Source organism: Polistes fuscatus, unplaced genomic scaffold (genome assembly GCF_010416935.1).
Source record: "Polistes fuscatus isolate 324 unplaced genomic scaffold, CU_Pfus_HIC Scaffold2, whole genome shotgun sequence".
Classification (NCBI taxonomy): Eukaryota; Metazoa; Arthropoda; class Insecta; order Hymenoptera; family Vespidae; genus Polistes; species Polistes fuscatus.
Window position 1 is genome coordinate 15,153,112 of NW_025113096.1, and position 22,351 is coordinate 15,175,462.

The 22,351-nt window shown below is 35.5% G+C and overlaps 1 protein-coding gene across 1 annotated transcript in view; it reads right to left on the minus strand.

Annotated features, from left to right (window-relative positions):
* Nucleotides 1–21,158: 21,158 nt before the first annotated feature.
* Nucleotides 21,159–22,351, minus strand: part of LOC122516259 (nuclear transcription factor Y subunit alpha-like) — a 31,200-nt gene continuing 30,007 nt past the window's right edge. Inside the window, exon 4 of the mRNA XM_043633935.1 lies at nt 21,159–22,334. Coding sequence (XP_043489870.1) covers nt 21,558–22,334 — 777 coding nt within the window. The 3' untranslated portion in view covers nt 21,159–21,557. The remainder of the gene's footprint in view (nt 22,335–22,351) is intronic.

Consider the following 22,351-nt stretch of genomic DNA (forward strand, 5'->3'; position numbering starts at 1 on the left):
CAAGTTTCCAGCATTGGTTTTCGGTGGGAGTATGAGGCCCGAGGCATTCTGACTTTACCTGTCCAGCTGACTCTCTCGTACCCTTTCTCAAAGATTAGAAAGAGAAAGAACGATAGAAGATGGAGAAGAAGAAGAAGAAGAAGAAGAAGAAGAAGAAGAAGGTCCGATGAAGACGTTGTAAAACGAACGTATACGCAGTTCGTGTCTCGGTTCTCACACCTCGAAGACGAAGCGGCAAACGGTCAAAGGCCCGCGGGGGGTAAACCCCTCGCGCGCGCGGACCGTGAGGCTAATTGATACGTAAGATTGCGTTCCCTGGGTCGCCCTCACCATCACCATCACCATACCATCTTCCTTGGGTTGCCCGGATGATTGGTTGTCCGAGGTGGACCGGTCACTGTACTTCCTTCTGATTCGATTCCACATCGCGATACGCTTTTTATGTCTCTACAGAAATCGAGGTTGCCACGAGAAACAAGATTTTTATTTTTTTTCGATTTGTAACTCTTCTCTACCCCTAAATCTAACGTCTAAGAAACTAGCCTAATTTATCTTCCATATAAAAACGATCCCAACGAAGCAATCCGTGGGAGTGAGTTATAAGTCATATTTGGAATTCTTAATTTCTATCCGTTGAAAATTTCGATAAGATTATTAGCCTATCGTATATTTGTGCTTACCACCGGTTTTTTCATAAGAGACTCGTTTATTTTCCTTTTTTTTCTTTTTTTTTTGTGGAAAATATACTGGATTGTGCTTAATGGCGGTTTAAAAACGATACCTACTTCCAACGTGGGCCTACGTACCAAAGATTCTCGGCAGAAAAAGGGGCGTGGTCACTCGCTGATGATTTAATGTCGAAATCTCTGCGTGTCTCCTTGGCTGCACGTAGAGAACTTGGGCTAACTAAAAGTAAAAATAAGTCGCACAACAATAATAGCAACAACATTAAGAACAACGGCGCAACAACCGACTAAACGGCTAGCTCTGACTCCTCGTGTGCTTGCGCGTTTTCGGGGCTGCAACTTTACAACCGTTTAGCGTTTTACGGCCGTTTTATGCACGCCGCCACGATTCCTTTTGCCGTTCAACAGACGCGAGAAGGGAGAACAAATTTTTCTTCCTTTACTTACTTTCTTTTATTCTTTGTTTTATTCTTTTTTTATTTTGTTGTGTTGTATTATTATTATTTTTTTCTTCTTCCTTTCTTTTCTTACCTTAAAGTCTCGGCTGATGAATTAAATTTAACTTCTTTTTTTTGACACTAATGTTAATATGATAGGATAAGATAGGATAAGATGATTTTTCAAAGCAGTGTTTCTCAACCTACGAACAGTTTTTCATTTTTAATTTTTTTTGCGAAGTGATAATTATGTCAAAGTTAATAATTTGTAAGAAAAGTTCTTTTATAATTTTCTTGCAAGTTCAAGATAATACAATATAAAATACAGAAAGTCCACATTCTATCAATTTATTAATAATTTTATATTATTTAATTCGTTGTATTATTACAAACAAATATACTAAGTCGTAGAACAGAATATTTGAGAAACGCTGCTATAACATATATAACATTGCACTATAGCAATAATTTTTCTTAACAACTTTGAAAAATTATTCTCCTGAAACTTATTTTATATTATATATTAAACATTTTTATTCTAATAAATAATTCAACGAAATACTTGATAAAAATCCAATTCATCTTGGATATAAAGTTATTACACAGCGGAGAGAAAAGAATGTAGTAAGGACAATACTTTCACGGTCACTCTATTTACGGCACAAATGAAGACTTCAAAGTACCCTTTGTTGTATCTAATTTCAAACGTGATATCTTGTACTGCCCGTGTATGCGATTAATCGAAAAAAAGGGAAAAAGGGAAAAAGAAAAAAAAAGAAAATACGAAGGAAGGAATGAAGAAGAGAAGATAGAGAAAGAAAAAAAGAAATATAAAGAGAGTAAGAGAGAGTAAGAGAGAGAGAGATTGTTATCTAAATTAGCATCGACCGTGTACAAGGAGCAACCGTATTACGGTGCCGTTTGACAAACGCAATATACAGAGTTAGAGATAGAAGGGAGAAGGGAGAAGGGAAAGAGCAAGGAGCTTTCAATAATCGTTTATAATCGTTGTTCCCCGCGGGGCAAGCAGCAAGGAAAAGGAAAGGCGAGTTCGAATGTTGTTTAATCAAGTCCAGTTCTTCGTTCTGTCCTCTCAATTAGAATCTCCCACGCCTCGATACACGATAACGAGCTACTAATTACAGAAAGGACTTCCGATCGTTCAGCTAAATCGTATTATTTTTCTATCTTTTCTATTCTTTTCTTTTCGTTCTTTTGTTCTTTTTCTTCTTCTTCTTCTAGTACTTATTCTTGTTTTAACTTGTTAATACTTTAGATCGTAGTTAATTTTTTCGCGATAACGTTCGCTTATCACTAAGTCATCATCGAATTTAAACGTTTTATCGATAATCAAGAAGAATTCAAGGTGAACTAGAACATAGGGTATACACGTAATATGTAATATTGGAGTTTGTAGATAAGAAAAAATATATATGTAGGAGGATATCGATAGAAAAAAATGGTCGATATCGCAAAATGTTTGCCAGTAAATTTGTGGTTTACCAAGAGTCATAAAATAGTTACGAGTATGTTACCTCTCCTCCTCCTCTACTGATTCACGCTTTTACTTACCAACGATTTAATATTCCTAAGGCGAGTGAGCAGAGAGAGAGAGAGAGTAGGATTTTACGCAAATATTATAACTCGTGAGCAGAGTCTTGCTACGCTCGAGTTCTTTTATTAATACTTTTAATGAAACTTTAACGATCCTTAATGACGCGATTTAATTTGTTATGCTAATTAAAATTAACAACAACAACAACTAGGATGAAAAAATAGAAAAAAAGGAAGAAACGAGGAAATAATGATCGAAGTAACGTAACGTAGACGGATGTCAAAGTGCAAAGATCGCGAGAGAATTCTAATATCCGTGTATTAATTACGCCAGCTTAAAATTATACGAAGCACGTTTATAAATGAATTATTAACGACATTTCAGGGGCGACAAATTGTACGCCGTACGCTCCTTTCTAAACGTTTCGTATAATACTAATGCGTGCATAATTCGTGTCTCGCAAATAACATAATGGATAATTCGAGAGATTCGTTCCGTTTGAAACAGTAGAATTGAAGAATGAACAGTAGCGGGTAACATATCATTTCACGGGTTTCGTTTCTACGATAGAAAATAACTACTTTGTAAGCTTTAACGAGAGTTAAGAGTTTAACTCTTGATCAATGTTACGGTAATCGGTCAATTAAACTATAATAGATTAAATCGATATGTTTGTTGAGTGTTCTGTCGTAGGAATGAACGACAAGCCGATAATCAAAAGGAGCATGCATCTAATTATATAGAAACCGATTACAACGAATTATTTATACTAAAAGCCGAGAATGAATTTCTTACGAGAACCATTTAAAAGAACCTACTTTCTAACGTCAATATTTTTACCTTTATAGACTTCACCAATAGAAATGAGAAGCGATAACGGTTAAAAGTTTATTATAGCATAGACGCTTGACCCGGTCTCTCACTCCCATTGTCCATTTCGTGATCGAAAAGAGCGATCGATACGCTAGCTCGATCCTGACCTAAGCGATAACGAGGTATTAACGATCCAAGTCGAACCAGTTCGAAAGACCGTGAGGGAACGAGCGGTGCCGTGCGGGGCCTCCTCCCCACTCCAAGAGGCCATCGTGGGTCCGATCTCGATTCTTTTGTTTCGAATCGCTCGAGCTTTTCGATTATCGCCCGCTAGGCATCGTAACGATCGCCTAACTCCGTTGCCCCGCCCACGAAAAACGTCGCTCCACCTCTTTTCTTCTTCTTCTTTCTTTCTTTATCCTTCTTTCTCTCTCTCTCACTTTTTCTTCCTTGCATTCCCCGCTTCCTATCCCTTTTCATTTCTTTTCTCTCTTACTCCTTTACACGGGGCCTTACGAGCGCGCGCTCTTTTTGCATTTAAATTAATTTACACCGATTAATTTTTAATTAAGCCCGTGTCCCGGATCTCTTCGAGACATCGCGATAGGCGCGAAACTCTCTCTCTTTCTCTCTCTTTCGTTCTCTTTTCATCTTAAAAAAAGGAATCATTCTTCTTTTCGTTTTTTATTATATACACATATACATATATATATATATGCTATAATATTCAACGATTTTCTCGTAAGCTCTTTGTCGGCCGATTAACGGTATAATTGGTAGGTGGATAAAATCCAGGAACTAATTTCGATACAAGAAATAAAACGCGCCTGTGTATGATTTTTAGAAAAATAATGAACCGATTAGGTTTTCAGTAAAACTATAAGATTACAATTTGAATGGTTGTTACCTGGATGTATGTGTGTGTGTGTGTGTGTGTGTATGTGTACGTACGGATGCGATTCGAAAGAACGTTGCTTAATCGATTAATAAAGTATTAGTGAGCGATATTTACGAGGGATCGTAAGATAATATTTTCTCCTCGGACGGAAATTTCCAAGCTGAATTCGAGCGCTTACGATTGCTCACTACTGATCGCGCCCGCTCCAAAGAGATACGGCCCTGTATATCGAAATGCGATCTCCTCGTTTAATTACGAATCCTTCTGGGAACGATCATGGGTACGAAATACGCTCGACGGTGGCTTACGTACAACGCCGATATCGATGTGCCATTCTGTGTTCTAGATAAGATTTCAAATATAATAATATTTATAATAAGAATAATAACGCGATAATAACAATAATGTTAAACTTTGAAAAATATTTATTATTAATCAGACACCACATTATATCACTCATACAGATAATTTTTAAAAGATTTCGAAAGTTTAATCGAAGAAAGAAATAAAAAAAAGAATGCAGACGCTATCGTAAATGGATGAAACATTTTACATTTAATGGAAATAAAATAAAATCCTTTCGTAATACTGTTTAGTAAGGTATGGAATTCGTATATGGTCTCTATTCGACTAAATTATTAGCTATCCTTGTCGAAGATAGATAACGGAAGCTCGTACTTTTACCCGCGTCCCACCTTCCTTCTTTTTCGTCCTCTTTCTCTCTCTCTCTTTCTCTTACACACACTCTCTCTCCCTTCTCGTGGATACCTTTTGAAAAGAGAAAGAGACGAAGCGAAATGCTATACGGCGGCATGAATCCACGCCTACCCATAACGATATTTTAATTAAACCGAGGCGAGCTGGCTACGCCGAGGAGAAATTCAATCTCGAGATAATAAATGATCGTGGCCCCAACACCTTTCCTGACTGCTGACGAGCCAACACCTCGTCTTAAAGAGTTCACACCTTTTCCGTGTGCTCGTCAAGAATGGCGAACGGCGAAGGATACTCCTCTTTATTATTTATTTGATAGATACGATAGGACTCGCCCTTATCATTAATCTCGACTTGGGTACATTAAGTCTTCATTGTGAGGCTAAATGCTGACCGATCTGTCGAAATATCATTGGTATAACTACGATCATATATCTTTCGATATATTTCCACTTATGATTTTCAACCTATGGTCGGTCCTCCTTTAACTTTTTCTTTTCATTATCTCTGATCCCTTCAAAACCGACTCTCGTTACGATGATTAGGTATCCTCATTTATATAAGAAAATGTAGTATTTCAATTAAATAGAATTTATCAAGAAGTCGTTGATTTCGATTCTATTATTATTATTATTATTATTATTATTATTATTATTATTATTATTATTATTATTATTATTATTATTATTATTATTATTATCATCATTATTATTATTGCAGTATTAATTAATGAACGTTAATAACACGGAAAATTCTAAGTCATCGAAACTAGATCGATCTAAAACAGTTGAGAAATCGTATGATCTTCAAACGTTAGTTCCTATTGTTCCTTGCGATACAGATACCAAAGCAGACAGCTGCGTCCGTTAACGTTCGTCGAGTTACGTATTGGTGCAACTCATGATTCCATTAAAAGGTTAGACGAGATTTCATTACTCCATTAATCACACGAATGATTGCGGTGCGGCTGCCAACGGGGCCGCGTCCTTTTGTTCTTTACAAATTAATCAGAGCCGATGGGCCCGTGCAGCGTTCGCTTTTATGCATATACAGGAGCGTAAAAGTGTGTGTGTGTAGGTATACACGTTGGTATATACATCATAGAGTAGCCGGTCTTCTTCATTCATCTACTTCTTATATACATCATCTTCTTTTATTCATTTTATCCTTGGCAAGAATTTAAATACGTCTCATCGATAACGAACTCTCTTTGACACCGGAAGTTGTACAAATAACAAAGTTGAGACAAATTAGTTCCTTCCTCGTGATTTAATAAATTCTAGATCGATTTATTTATACTACGATCATTATTTTCTATATAAATAACAAATATTGTTAAACATTGAATAATAATTTCTATTCGTATTATACCAAAAGTAATTATTATTAACAATCGATAATTAATACTCGCCTGTTATTTTGATAATAGATAGGATGAATTAATCGTCCGCGAAATATACCTGTCAAAGTGACGTCAGGAACAACGCGCATACTTCATTGTGGGTTGGTCAGTCAACGGCGATTAATTTATACTATACGTTCGGTTCGTCGAAGGGTGATATCGAGTATCGTCTACTTCCGGTTACCATGAATTCAACGATAAGACAAAGGCTGTTCGACACGCCCCCGTTAACGACCCCCGTAAACGACGCGAAACGAAGGCAAAACAAGACAAATGCCCCATCGATGACTCGACGATGGATCTCCCATCAAAGTACCTAACTTCGTTCCTAATACCACTAAGTTCTAGACGAGTAATCACCAATGGCGATTTAAAGCTATTTAAACTTCCTTAAAAGCTTTGTATCCACGATGATGATGATGATAATAATAATTGACTGATACACAAACATACAATAGAGAAGTGTAATTAATTTAACGTTTAACAATAAAGATTCGACTACTTTATTTCAATTTTAATTTGATATACTTTATAATAATTTGATTATTAAAATGTCAGTATAAATATAACACATACAATGTTACGATATAATGTAAAAAAAACATACCGGATGAAATAAAATGTTTCAAACAAGATAATATCAAAATATTTTCATAGTAATCATAATAATCGTTTTCCCAGAAGGGAATATTATTGCCACGACCATTCGTTATCCATAAAACGTTTTCGTTAGACGAATCTAACGCAGGGCGCGTATTTATACGCATTAGAGTACATCCATATATATATGTTCACATATGTATGTTGAGATGCATGCGTCGATGTACACTGACTTGTTGATGAGTCTATTACGAAATTAATAACTATAAATCTTGGAGCGAGCAGTACGTGGCGACGGTAGCAGGTGGCTGCCCGTTTTTCACACACCGGTTAATTATACGCGACTGCAAATTAAGCGAGACCGAAGTAACGAGTCGTTCTGTCCTCTTTTCCATTTCTTTCTCTCTTTATCTCTCTCTCTCTCTCTCTTTCATTTTCTTTTTTTTCCGCATAGATCGTCGTCTATATTCGCGTTGCAACCATACTTACTTTCTCGAAATCATCGTTCACCAGTTTACGACGATCTTGTTGCATCTCATCGCGTATATTATAATAAAGTAACATTGAAAGAATTGTAGAAATGAAAGAAAAAGAAAAAGAAAAAAGAACCATAACATTATCCATTCCTTCGGATTAGTATAATACACAGCGGTAAAAAAAAATATCTCTACAGAGCATAATAATACTCTGACCAATAACAACAAAGTCGGTTGACCGAATGAATTTGGCACGACGAAGAGAAATTTTCGTCCGCGAAAAAAAAAGGGCTCGCCGAGTTCTCTCGTCTTGTAATCAACAATTCTGTCGAGTATATAATATTGGCCACTGGCCAAGAAAAAGATCGAAAGAGTAAAAAGATATTCTCTCTCTCTCGAGGGAGAGAAAGAGAGCCTGGTCAACAAGTCGGTTAAAATGTTAATAATCCCGAGCGTGCGGCTTAAGAATCCTTTCCTTTCAAGGATTCTCATCCAGTTCTCCCTTTCTCTCTCTTTATTCATCTTTTCCTTTTTCAGTCTTTTCTAAATCGTTTGGAACATTGGTCGCTTAACAAGCTTAACAATGCTACAAATTCGAACGTCGCATTAAATTGGCATAATATTCTATACGATCGGAGAGAAAAGGTAACCAACTATTTCAGCAGGAGAGATCCTTCTTGATTTTTTTTTTGTTTCACTCTCTCTCTCTCTCTCTCTCTCTCTCTCTCTTATTATTATTCTTCTTCTTTCCAGCAAAGACGGGGAAACGCGAATCATCTTCTTTGGCGAGAGACAAAATTTCCATCCCTGTCACTTCATCTTTCTCTCTTACTCTTACTCATACAACTCTTTCTTTTTCTCCTTCTTCCCTCCTTTTATTCGTTCTCTTTTGCGTGCCTCGAAGGTATTAACGAACGGGAACGTTCACCGGCAGCGAAACAGCGGCGTCGGCAACAACCAGTTTGAATTTCGAAGCGTCGAGGGATAATTCCATCGACGGGGTGTTCTAATTGGCCTCTCATTACCGATGCTCGGCTTGCTCCGGTTATACAGCAGAACGAAAGAGAACTACCAACGTAGATAGAAGTAGAAAGAGAAGAAGAGAGAGAGAGGGAGAGAGAGTGAGAGTGAGGGAGTGAGAGGGTCCCAACAGCGGCGTCGAAACTAACCGGTGGCCCTGGCGCTTGATTATTGCTAGTTATTATTATCTACCGCGGGACCGTTCGATTTAATGGCCAATTGTTTCGAAAGCCGCGGCGCCGTTAATAGAAATTTACTGATGCTCGCTCGACCGAAAGGCTTCTCGCTTATAATACCTGTTCAATGACAAACGACTAATCGCGAATACGCGGTCACAGCTAATCCAATATCGATATAATACATTTGTCCTAAACATTAAGAAGTACCTCCTTATGCGATAATAATCGAAATAAAATAACGAAGTTATCTCGTTATCATAGATCTGAATGTTATCTAGTAGTGTTTTAATTAGTTTAATAAAAGTCAATTTTCCTTATACGAGTGTGATCATTCAAACGTCACGCATGAAAGGATATTGGTGTGTTCGTAGGTCTAAAGAGATGTACCTATGTAACGGGTACTGACAAAAAGGGCAGAGAAGAGGGGGGTTATCTCGTTACAACGTCTGAAAAATTCTTGGAACGAATCAATGCTTCGTGCAATCGTTTGAAATTGTTAAAAACAAAAAACAAAGAAAAAAAGTATAGAAATAAAACAATCTCTAAAAAGGAAGCTAATTTGTTACCATCCCGCGAACATCAATTCGCGTTCGTTAAAAGTTGAATTCTCAGATTCCGATTTTTTCATAGAAGCTCAGAGAAAAGAAATTCGGTGTTTCTTTCCCCAACGAAACCGGTAATAACGTGGTAGACTCATTTTTTACAATAACTCCTCTGATCCCTTCTTCTCCCCCTCCCCCTCTCTCACAAGATCGGTTTTCTCTTTTTCTCTCTCTTTCCATCTCGTAATTGGCCATCGTTCCGCGGAATACTTATAATAATACGCTTAATAGAAATAGGTAACGGGGTGCCCATGATCCACGGGGGATAATTGGCCGAATTCTATTAGAACCTGGGCCCTCCCGGCGACTACGGTCTGACTTGATTTACTGGCACGCAGTGCCATAGTCACGTGAATAATAATAAAAAAAAAAAAAGAATATATATATTATAGAAAGTTTTATCTGTGAAATAATATATAGATATACTATATATCGATTTTTATAAATTATTATAACCTAGAGATTTATAGAATTTATTCGACGATATATTTTATCAGAGGGAGAGAGAGAGAGAGAGAGAACGAAAAAAAAGAAAAAGAAATATAAATATAAATTTATGTATCTTCATTAACGATAACAGATATTAGAATATAAGAGAAATTCTTTACATTCACGACAGTAAATTCTTAAGGAAGATATTTTATCTATATATACTTTAGAAGACACGATAGAGTTTCGTGACAGAAAGCAGACGTGCAAATTAAACTCTTCGCGGCATCAAAGGACACGGGAAAAATAATGATCACACGGTACATTAAAATAGCATTAACTATGCATTAAACGCAACGACAGAATGTACTTTTTTATTAAGGCGAGCAGATTAATCGTTACTTAAATACAATGAAATAGCTTTAATTTCGACGCTATGAAATATATGTTATAATAATAAACAACGTTGATATTATGCTCTTAAAAGAAGAGGAACAATTCATTTTGAAAATTAATATACAAACAAATCCAATTCGTATTTACAGTTATGTAAACACAATATGCATAAACGATTACACATTTGTTCCACTTATATTATATTAAGTATAAAATACATGTAAACAAAGTATGTGTGTGTGTGTTTGTATGAGTGTGTCGTTTGAAATTATACAAAAAGGAAATAGGGGAGAAGAAAGAGGAAAAAAAAAAAAGAATCGAACACGAAGGACGACATTCATCGATCCGCGATCACCGGTCCTTGTAAGCCACGTTCGACAGCTGTCGCTCATTTTCTGGATCATTTTAATTGAAAATAGTCATCCTGTTGGATGTTGCGAGCATCAATTTGCTCGATTATACTGGGCCAAGTTCATAGAGAAAAAGATGTAGAAAGAGAGAGAGAGAGAGAGAGAGAGAGAGAAAGAAAGAAAAAGATGTGGATAGAGAGGAGTATGTTATGGGGGGATGGGTAGAGAATGGGGATCCTTGGCAGGTCGGTCCTCAGGCCTTCGACAGAAAACCTACTATAGATTACCAGGCCTGTTATTACAGCCAAGAGCGGAGGTTTTTTCGGGACCAAAAATTGGTTTTTAATGCAGGGTTCGTCGCTTTCTTTAAGCTCGAGGGGCCCCCCGTTGGTAATAACTATATTATCGAGCCCTATGACCACGCGCTTCGGTCCTAGGCTTCCCTTCTTATTCATCTTTTTATTCTTCTTATCTTTTCGTTGAGAAAAGGTAACAACAACAACAACAACAACAACAAAATCAGTAACAACGGATCACGCTATACCGGAGGCTAAACAGAGATGAAGTAAATTGTTCTATAAAGCGACACACAATGTAAAAGTATGTTTGAAACGAGAGAGAACTCAAACGGAACCCCAAGCACGCGAGATGTTCGCAAGATTGGCTGGCCCTTCAATAGAAATTTCCTCGAAGGTTCTTCATCGACACGTCAAGTTTCTTTTCTTTTCGTGGAATATGTTATATGACCAGGTATCACTCTTCATATAACAAAATAATATGAAGAGTTGACGTGTGTCTGATTCAAAAATTCGATCGAATGATCGTTAGAGAGAATAGTTAAAATATACAATAAGAAAATATAACATTTTTTAAGTAAATAAGAGCTTATAAAAAAATTGTATGTTACTCGTTGCAATAGGTGGACTCAAATTGCAATATATGATTATAATTTAATGAATATTCTCCTATCATAGTTAAGAATAGTCACGTGATCTCACTTACAATGAAACTCAAAATTTATCAATAATTTTATTAATGATCTTATATATCGATCCATCGAACATTTATTTCACAAAAGGATACTCTAAAGAAAATCAATTCAAATATAATATAATAAATAATTGTTTTACTTTAAAATATAGAAATAAACTAAGATTTTTCGATAAGTTATCACGCACATTATATAATATAACATTAGTTAGAATTCGCTAAGAGAGTTGGAGTCGGCCCTTTGTGTATGTGGAGCGAGCCGCGTCAGTTGTTCCAAGGCGATTTATTATGAGAATTATGAGCGAGCAAACGACGGTATGCCGCTCTCCCCTACCTCCCTCCCACCCTCTTCTTTCCCCACTCTACTGGTGCATCCCCGGTACATCACGGTGCTGCGGGCCGGTGCAGTATGAGGAGGTGCTAGTAAGAGGCGGTACTGCCTCGTAAACCTTAGATTTACTTCTGGCTGGCCGCCATCAAAGTACCATGTACCACCACGTAGATATATCCTCTACACCTTCGTAACATAGCGCGAGAAGAGAACCATCTCGAGATACTTATCGATGATATTGCCGTGAAGAAGAGGGCTGAGAAAGAAAGAAAGAAAGAAAGAAAGAAAGAAAGAAAGAAAGATAGAAAAGTAAGAATGTAAGAGACTGTTAGAAACTCTTTAGAAAAGGATGGACACTATTCTTCTTTCTCTATCTCTCCGCCGATTCTCTTCATTTACTCGATGGAAGAAGAATCGAGCGAGATCCTATTATGGAAGTATAACGTTCACAACAAATTCAGTTATTTGTTACCAGTTCAGACTTGTAATATGGCATCGCGAAACGTTAGAGATAAACTTGTAACGTAGCATGGTATAGGCTGGAAAGAAGAAGAAATTGTTAGAGATGGTCGTAACTTTTGAAAGCAAAGGTTCTTCAACAGATCGAGAACGAACTTCTCAAAAGTATCCACGATTTGTACGTCTCTAAGTTGAAATATGACTCGGGGCGATAGATTGAGTTAAACCGGGTCAACATTTTTTTTTTCATTTAACTCGATTTCCTTGTAGGAAAAACACACCAATGTGAATCCTCCTTTCACAGTTATTTAGCCAATTGCTCGTTGGTTAGCTATTATATTAGGTCGAAAGACAAAAGAAAGAAAGGTGTATAGTTAAAAGAAAGGCAAGCTCGTTTGAAACTCTCAGGAGCCCAAACCTTTCCCATCTTTTATCGCTTTAGGCTGTAGGAGAAGGTTGGAAATCGATTTTTACGAGAAAGTGAAACGAACGAGGATCGAAGTTTGATCCTTTCAGAACCTGTGTGGCCTCCTAAGATGCATCTCTTTCATTTTTTTTTTTTTTCATTTTTGACGAACAACGTATACACATATTCATATACACGAGTGTTTACTGCATCAAAATACAAAAGAGAGAAAAACAAAGAGATGAAACTAAAAAAGAGAGAGAGAGAAAGGTCGCGATCGAAGAGGTACTACTCGCCGATACGGATATATCAGCCATCTTGGCGTACACGGGCGTGGATAAAATTTGGTAATAAAATTTGTTCCCGCCAGTTAAGCAGACGGGGCTCTCTGCCAAAAGCGCCTATTAATTCTTTATCTCTCATCTCCACCACTCGTGCACTTCTCATTCTCTCTTTTGGAAACCCACCACCACCACCAACGGAGAGCCTTTCGCAATCCTTTTATTGTCGAAAGAGAGAAAGATGATTTTCAATATCCTATACCGGCCATAAAATCATTTTACTTCTCTTACTCCTTCTTATAAGATCTCTTCAAACGTTTCCCCATTATATATACATGTATACATGTTTCTGTTAATTCAGTTAATTCGTGGAATACACATTCTATACTCAACCTCTAAAATAGTATGTTTCTCTCATTGATTTTTCTTAACATATTTCTAAATATTTAAAATTTCTTTCATTCTCTTTTAAAAAATGTCATTTGTATAAAAACTAAAACCCACAATCGCAAGAAATCTAACGAATTTATTTCGTAGTTCGATTTAACCGTACCTTACACCTGCTCTCTTTCTCTCTCCCTCTCTCTTATTTTCTTTTATTGCAGTGACTTTTAGTTTACTGAAACCATCAGCATGTTAGTCATCTTATCGTTCAATGCTAATAAGCTCGATAAGAAGCATCGAGGGATGTCCGTTCCTCTTGCTTACCCGTAATCGAAGCAATAAATCTTATTCCTTCTTGTTTCCTTTTTCACGGTTGGATCTAAGTTTTTCTTTTTTTGGACTTTCTTGACACGCCGTCGGTATTATTATTAATGCAAATAATAATACTTAACATTCACTGTTTCGCGAACGTTTTTGTTCGCACGACTTAAGTCGTTCTAGAAATTAGATATAACATTATGTGATTATATTTTACCGGATAACTCTTCTTCCTCTATCTATCTTTATCTTCTTTTTTTTTATCATCGAAGGCTTGTCATCTCGAGAGAATGATCAAATTTATTTTATTATTCTCTTTGAAAGCATTCCAATTTTATCGATGATAATTTTACCCAATCGTTATAATGCCATTATAGAACGTATCTATCTTATTATATATAGAGAGAATTGCATTTATATTATATTATATATATCTATTTTTTTAAAATATTTTTAAATCATTACTTACCGACAATCAATTATTAAATTGTAACTTGGTAGCGTTTATAAAACGGTAGCTTAAAAATAAGCTTTATGTTGATTTATACTTTTTCGACTGAAAAATATTTTCTTTCTTTTAACATTATATTATTTATAATTAGTATTTTTCTAGCAAGTGAATAGAAAATTATTTTGTTATCTGTTAAAAGTTGAAACGACATGACGTATACATTAACGTATACATTTGTCGATTTATTAGCAAGCATTATTTTGATAATTCTACGAAGTTTAAGGCATATTCAATGAGTGAATTATAACAAATTGCTCGGTAAATAATTGTTTGTTTTTTTTATTTTTTACGACTTTTCACGACTTGTAATTTACTACATTATATACAAGGTTTTCTTTTTAGAAGCTACCAAAAATGGTCTTGTTAAAAAGCATTTAAAATAAAAATGTGTTATTTATATGTATATACATTTACTCAGAAAGATATTAATTTAACCTTCGACAATAAAATATATTATTTCTCTTTCGCAAAAAAATAATAAAATTTAATGCTTAACAGAATAAAAGTTTGAAAACGTTATTGATAAAATATAAGATAGCAAAAGTAACGTGTAGTAATGGATAGATAAAAGTTAATAACCAGGTTAGCGTTAATAACAAACTATATTTTATGTCGTTCTAAATTCTATCCGCAATATTTTTTCTTTTTTTTTTCTATAAATTCTCTAATTACGAATGCGGATACCAAAAGAAGGAAAATAGATAATCCCGATTATCATTAATTATATCGTAAGTAACCTACGCGTATGATTTTTTAAACCATTTATTTACTTCCCTCGCCGATTCCTCTTCATTATGTCTTATTCCTTTTTCCATTATAAATATTTAGAAAAGCGTTTATAATTATTTTTCACTCGGCTAGGCATGTTAGACGAAGATAATATACTAGCTATAGAAAATAACAACTCAATGACGGTATACTAATAGAATATTATCGACCACCAGTTACTAATGGAATATTAACGAGATTGATTAATTAGTTAACAGAAATGGATACCCACGCAGTTGGTGTTTTTATCACGAACACGTTGTATAATACTACTGAGAAGGAAGAAAAAGAGAAAGAGAGAAAGAAAGAAAAAAACAAGGTAAAAGAGAGAAAGAAAAAAAGAAAAGGGAAAGAAGTCAAGAGGAGATATTTGATATCTGGTCCAGCGTGGGTGAGACTGGATGGTCCTATAGATGGGAAGTACGATGGTAGAGAAAATGAGAGAGAAAGAGAAAGAGAGAGAGACAGAGAAAAAGAAAGAAAGAAAGAAAGGAAGAAGAACGAGGTCCTGTCCGACCAAGTGAGATCGACGAAGAAGATAGTCGATACCTCTGGGAAATATCGGTATCGATAGTCGATCGGGCCTAAATGGTTTATGCGAACGATCGACCTTCGACCTCTTGTAATAACTGGTAAGGAATCTGCCGCCTGATCTATTGGATCGCGAACTCGATCGTCTTACACCTTGCTCGTGAAGAGACTCCAAACGTTATCTTCTTTGTTCTTCGAGGATTCGAACGATTATGTTTATTACGTATAGTCCTCCGTTCTTCTGATAAATCTTCTTTACATCGAACAATATTTCTCGGCACAAGTCGTTCTATACATTGAAGACATTCTCTAACGTGATGGTAATACCTTTTGCAGATCTTCTTAATCCTTTAACTCCTTGGGCTAAACAGAAATTAAAAGTGTCCCACCTTTTTTGATGCATCGTAATGCACGATAGGACATTTTTAATTCCACCACGAAATTATTGTAATAGCTGCATGAGCATTGATTTATAATATTTCGTCTTGTTTACGTAAAGCAGTTTGGTAATATCTTCAACGAATGTTACAAATGTATTTAATTGTGTTAGCAACATTCAACATGCCAATACAGGTTCATCGATTGTTCCAAGCGGAAAGTTTATTACGACAATCTTCTTTTCCTGGTTTTATTTCCATGTAACATTAATCTATTTCATTATTTGAAATTCTATATCGCAAAGAGCTAATACTTTAAGATCCAGATCTATGAATTGCAATAATCAAGTTTTTGCTGTATAGAATGAAATTGAAAAATAACAAAAATGTTCGATATAGAAAGAGAGAATGATTAGAAAAGAAATAGGGAAAAGGGATAAGAGGAAGTAAAGATCAAGTTGAAGTCGTCTGGTCACCTGGCTTCTCGGCACACGATCGGCGAGGAAATCACGCGAGAGATAGAGACCAAGACAGATTATGTATATGTGTATCTCTATGTATATGAGAGAGATAGAAGTTCGAAAAGCCCCCCGATAGTCGTTAACGTTTCCTTCTTCGGCACCCGAGGAATACGAACGTAAATTATTCTCAGGGATCGCGATTAGAGGTGGCCGGCCAACCACCTGCCGGATTCACGCACGAAAACTGCCAGGTATTAATAATCCGAGGATTTACGAGATTCTCGATCGTCGGTGATGTTCCTTCGTTAAGAAAAGAGACGCCTTCATTGTCAATCTTGACATCCTATTCCCTTTTTTACTCCCCTTTCCTTTTTTTTTGTTTTCTCTCTCACGACTATTCTCGATCTATCAACACGTATATACGTTAAACGAGAACACGTTTGTAAATAGCAGCAATGTTAGCTGGATTACTCGGTTAATTTGACGTGCTTTAAGATTGTATCGTTCGTAGTTGGATCGACCATAAGATGATATTAAAGAAAATTATAATTGTCATGTTATTTATGTATTTTAACTTTGATTTCCCAGTTGAATTATAAAAAAATTGTTTTCATTAAACTTGTTTATTTATTAATATTGTATGAGATAACGTTTGATCGATCATACGATAATCTAAAAGAAAATTATAATTGTCATATAATTTATGTATTTTAACTTTTAATTATAGATTATTCATTAAACTTGTTAATTTATAATGATTGCATGGAGATAACGTTTGATCGATCATATCGTGATCTATGCGAAAATAATAATTACCCTATGACTTCTATCTTATTGTTTTCATTGAAAATTCGTGAAAATAGTTAAATAATAATTAGTAAAAAATCAATTCCATTCAAATAATTTATATCTTTGTAAGCTAATAAATAATATAAATATTATAAATATGATTGCGTATTAACACTTTAATGGTTGCACGTTTACTCAATCAAACGTCGCCAGGGGCCGGTTATATTTGTTAAGAAATAATTTTAAAAAACTTTATGTAAATTCACGAGCAACAATAATAACAAATTAAATATTTTTCGTTAGCGTGATAATAATAATAATAATAATAATGTGATAATATCACACATATGTCGCGCGTGAGCCGGCCTTTAAAGTGTTAATAAGTTATTTCTGTATAAATTTTCAAAATGAACGAGGAAAACAGGGGTGGCGAAGGTGGGGATGAAGAAAAAAGATAGATCAAAATAAAACTTACCTGAGGGATATTACGTAATAATAATATTAATATAATCGGTAGAAAATCTTTTCGATGATAGTATATATATATATATACACTTGAAGATTATCTTCACACGACGAGAGGAAGTATATCGGTCGGGTCCATCGAACACACAACACGGACCGTTCCCTTCCTACGTGAATAATAATATTACCGCGAGGAGGGCTCGACGGATGCGCACAATGGCCTTTTGTCGAGGATAGGCGTCCAGTCGCGCGCGTAAACGCTGCGCATGCACGCACAAATACACACAGATACACACACATTCACACACACATTCGCGAAACACCATAAATCGTGCGACGACGACGACGACTACGACGACCCCTTGTCTTCCGCCATCTTTTTCTTACTCCTACTCCTTCGATTCTTCCTTCCTTCTTTCTTTCTTTCTTATGTCTCTAGTCTCTATCTATCCTTTAAACAATTATTATACTCTTCATTCCATAACATGGAAAATAATTTCTTTATCGAATATTCGTATATCGTTGATCGTGCTATCTCTTTAACGAATAATAATAATTTAAACAAATAAGAACAAATGGGGTTTTTTTACGAATTGTTTCACTTACGTTTCACTTTTTTCTTTGTTTCTTTCTCTTTTTTTTAATATAAATTATTTATCATATATTTCGAACGAACGTTTATAATTCGTTAATATTGTTTTTATATCGTTTGTTAAAAAGTATCCCTGACTTATTCCGATCATTATGTTCCGATTCGTAAAGTATTATTTTATTCGAACGATCAAGCGTGACGATTTTTGCAATATATTAATTCTATTGCGAATCGAATCTGCGACGATTTCTCTTGTTTATCCATTCTTTTTCTTGTCTCTTTTCTTTTTTCTTTCTTTTTTTTTTCTTTTTTCATGTCACTGCAGAATGAAATATCATTTACCGATTGCAATATGTCATTGTCTAATGCGTAATGGAATATAAATTTAATTTCTCGAATAACCGTAATACTTTGTTGTTCGATTAAAACGACAAGCGTAATGTAATATCTTTTCGACGTTTTGCTTTTATCATTTTCTCATTTCTCCTTGTTCATTCTATCATCTAGGCAAATGAAATGAATCAATTCGCGAGGGATCCCTGTGGCTTCAATAAAGTTGTAAATGTTATTGCGAGAGCGGATCGCGTCGTTTCATGTCAATAATATCCCTACGATACACACGATAAAGTCAACTTTCTGCTGGCTTGTTTCACTATGAAAATAATACTCCCCCCCGTGATTTATTAATTATTACTTCGATTCAATGCTTATCGTACTACCAACGCAACGTAACGCGTTCCGAGACTAGTATGTATATATATATATACATACATATATTACATATACAAATACATACACGCACACTCAATCAGAAGTCGCATGATGTTTCGCGTGTGTAATAATAAGCACGTACACAAAACAGAAATCTCGTTAACGATCATTCTTACTTCGTATATCAATATGAACGAAAAAAAAATTGATGGTTTTATTTTCTCTGTCAATAATATTACTTACAATGAATCGATCGTAATAAATAATAATAATAATAATAATAATAATAATAATAATAATAATAATAATAATAGAAACACAATGCAATAGATCAATCGAAAAAAATGGTATTAGAAACTAGAGTCTCGCGTGTCGCGTGCATAATGTATTATTCGAGGTTGATATTGTTAGTTAAGAATAAATGTCGTCTTGAAATGCGTGGAAACAAGAAAAAAAAAAGAGGAGAGAGAAAATCATATTCGATCTCGTTTTAAAGTTCACGATTTGGCAGTGCAAGAGCGGGTGCAATCGCCTCGTCGTAAATTACGACGAACTAGCATGAGCTCAGCGATAAACGCGTAATTAACAAGGTGCGCACGCGCGCGCTTTAAATTATTACGAATGGGACAGGGTTTACCCACGTAGTAGATAGGAAGGAAGTGTATGTTTGTATGCATGCGTAGCATGTATGTGTCCTACGCGCAAACTCACCGGATTTGCGATTCTCGCGAATTTTACATAGGTCGATATGATAACGCACAAGAGGCGAATGAAGATTAATGAAAAAGAAGACAAATAAAAACGCACACACGCACACGCATATATATATATACAAACACACATACACACAATAATGCAAAAAGCACGTCGAATGATATTCGTTTATCTTTTTCAAAGAAATTAAAATGTGGTCATTATTGATATTATCATTACTATTACTACTATTATTATTATTATTATTATTATTATTATCATTAATATTATTAATATTATTATTATCATCTATTATCATCATTATTGTTAAAAGTAAAATACCAAAACAGAAATTTCCAAAATTTGTGTCGGACATTAAGAGTTACGATCATATTTAAAATATATATTTGTCCACGTTTAAGTAAATGAATTTTTGTATTTTCTCGTAATTATTTGTAGGACAACGATGAAGGCTTCTTCTTTCCCCTTCATCGAGATAATAGCGAGAAAAGGAATACGAAGCAAAAAATTTCATCCGGATATAATATTGGAGCCTGTGTGGTGGATGAATAAAGAAGTGGATGATAGGTCGTTAGGATAGAACATGAGCAATATAGTCTTGAGAATAAATTAATATATTTTTAATGGATATATGGTACGTACTATCTTGCATCCTGGATTTTATGGCATCGCTTTATTCTTCTCATTTCTTCTCTCCCTCTCTCTCTCCCTCACTTCTCCCACTACTTTCCACCGGCCAACGTTTACGCTCGATGTGAATAGGTGAATGAGGGTCAAAGGAAAACGCATCCCTTTTTTTTCTCTGTATCCCTTTGTCGTTATCTCGGCTTATCGCGCCTGCCTAGATCTTTTTATAAGTTCTTCTATTATATACATATACCAGGCGAAATTTCTATTGCTTTAAAATTTAAATAATATCCGCGATTCGACGAACACTTGCTTTTTTTTCTTTTTTTTTATCGGCTACGTGAATTAAATAAAACGAGAATCTTCCATTATTTCGGATCTAATTATATACATTAAATACACATGCTTGTTTCTCTCTCTCTCTCTCTCTCTCTCTCTTTCTATCACTCTCTTGTATTGACATACACTCACTCACACACACATACATACACGCACCCTACGAACATATATCCACACATACACATAATTCGAAATTTTTCCTCTTTTTCTTTTTTTTTCTTCTTCTTCATTTTCATCCATTCTTAATTATATTTTTCTCTCTCACTATCACACATGAAAAAAAAACCACGCATGCACAATTCGCACTTTTACCTTCGTTTACTATCGATCACTTATATCGTTCTAATTATTGACCGTAAGTTCATTTCGAACTATCCATTCGTAATATTTTATTGCACATTCTCCTCTTCATTTATCTTTGACCTCGCTCGCGTTCGCTCTCTAGCGAAAGATAAATTTTCTTTCTTCAAATCGCCGTCTCTTACTCGCTCTGCAGATATGTCGGAACTGATATAGACGTTGTTTCTTTTCTTTTACTTTCTTAGTATTTTGTCAAAGAGTAAATCGTTGCCGATCTATCTTTACAGTTGATATCTTGGAAACACGTTACTGATTCGTAACTTTTTTAAAAAGTTCTCTTTTTGCATTCTTTTTTTTTGTATATTCTCTGTCTCAATATCCCAGTCTTTGGAAGTTTTCAAAAGATATACTTCATCCACGAAAAAGTTATCAAAGTTATCGAGAAGACTTGTCAAAAATTGTTGACACAACGCGTTATTATTATTCGAATGATCCAGATATTCATTCCCGTAGAAAGAATATCCGAAAGCCCCGAAATAAACGGACGTTTAACGTCTTCCTTTCTTTTTTTTCTTTTTCTTGTTGTTTTTGACTTCATAAAAAATGAACTTACAAAAAATCAGACTAAATTATCGAAGAAGCGTCACTACGTCGTGGACGGTGAAGTGGGTACCGAAATAGGTGACGTAGGAGTACTAGACTCCCTTCCATTCGACAACGTGGGTGTGGAAGCTCGGTGCTCGTTCTGATTAATTCCAGGTGTACTTGATCTGTTGTTGTTACCAAGTAGACTGTCGATAGAAAACGGATTCAGCCTTTTTCTCTCCTCGCGACCCTTAACAGACAAGTCTATGCTGCTACTTTGAACATCCTCCTCACTACTTTGTTGCCTAATCAATCGAGTAACGTTGTTATTGTTGTTTATGTTGTTATTGTTGTTGTTACTACTGCTATTATTCGCTGCAAGTCTACCAGCTGCCGCTGATATACTAACCAATTCCCGTCTTCGTTCTAAAAGACTCAAACTCCAATGATGAATACCTTCTTGATGTTTTAAATGATCCAAGCTCAATGTCGAATTAGGATTTTGCGTATTGGTACTCGCGTTATTCGTACTTTGCCTCTGATCCGTTTGATCGCTACTGCCGTTGATCAATCTTGGATAAGATTCGCCATCGATGGAACCGTCGGCTGCCGAATCGACCCTTTCGCTTCCACTCTCGCTACAGGAATCCAAACCCCCGACAACGTCGATCTCTTCATTAGCATCGTTACCCGAACCGGAAACGCTGCTACTCTCATTGTTGCTACCTAAATGACCGAAGGAATTTCCAAGATGGCCGCTTAGAGAATTGCTACCTGCCGCCGCGGCTGTTCTTGACTCCCACTCGGCTCTCAAAGTCGACAAGTCCACCGTTATACCCTGTAACAATTAAATAA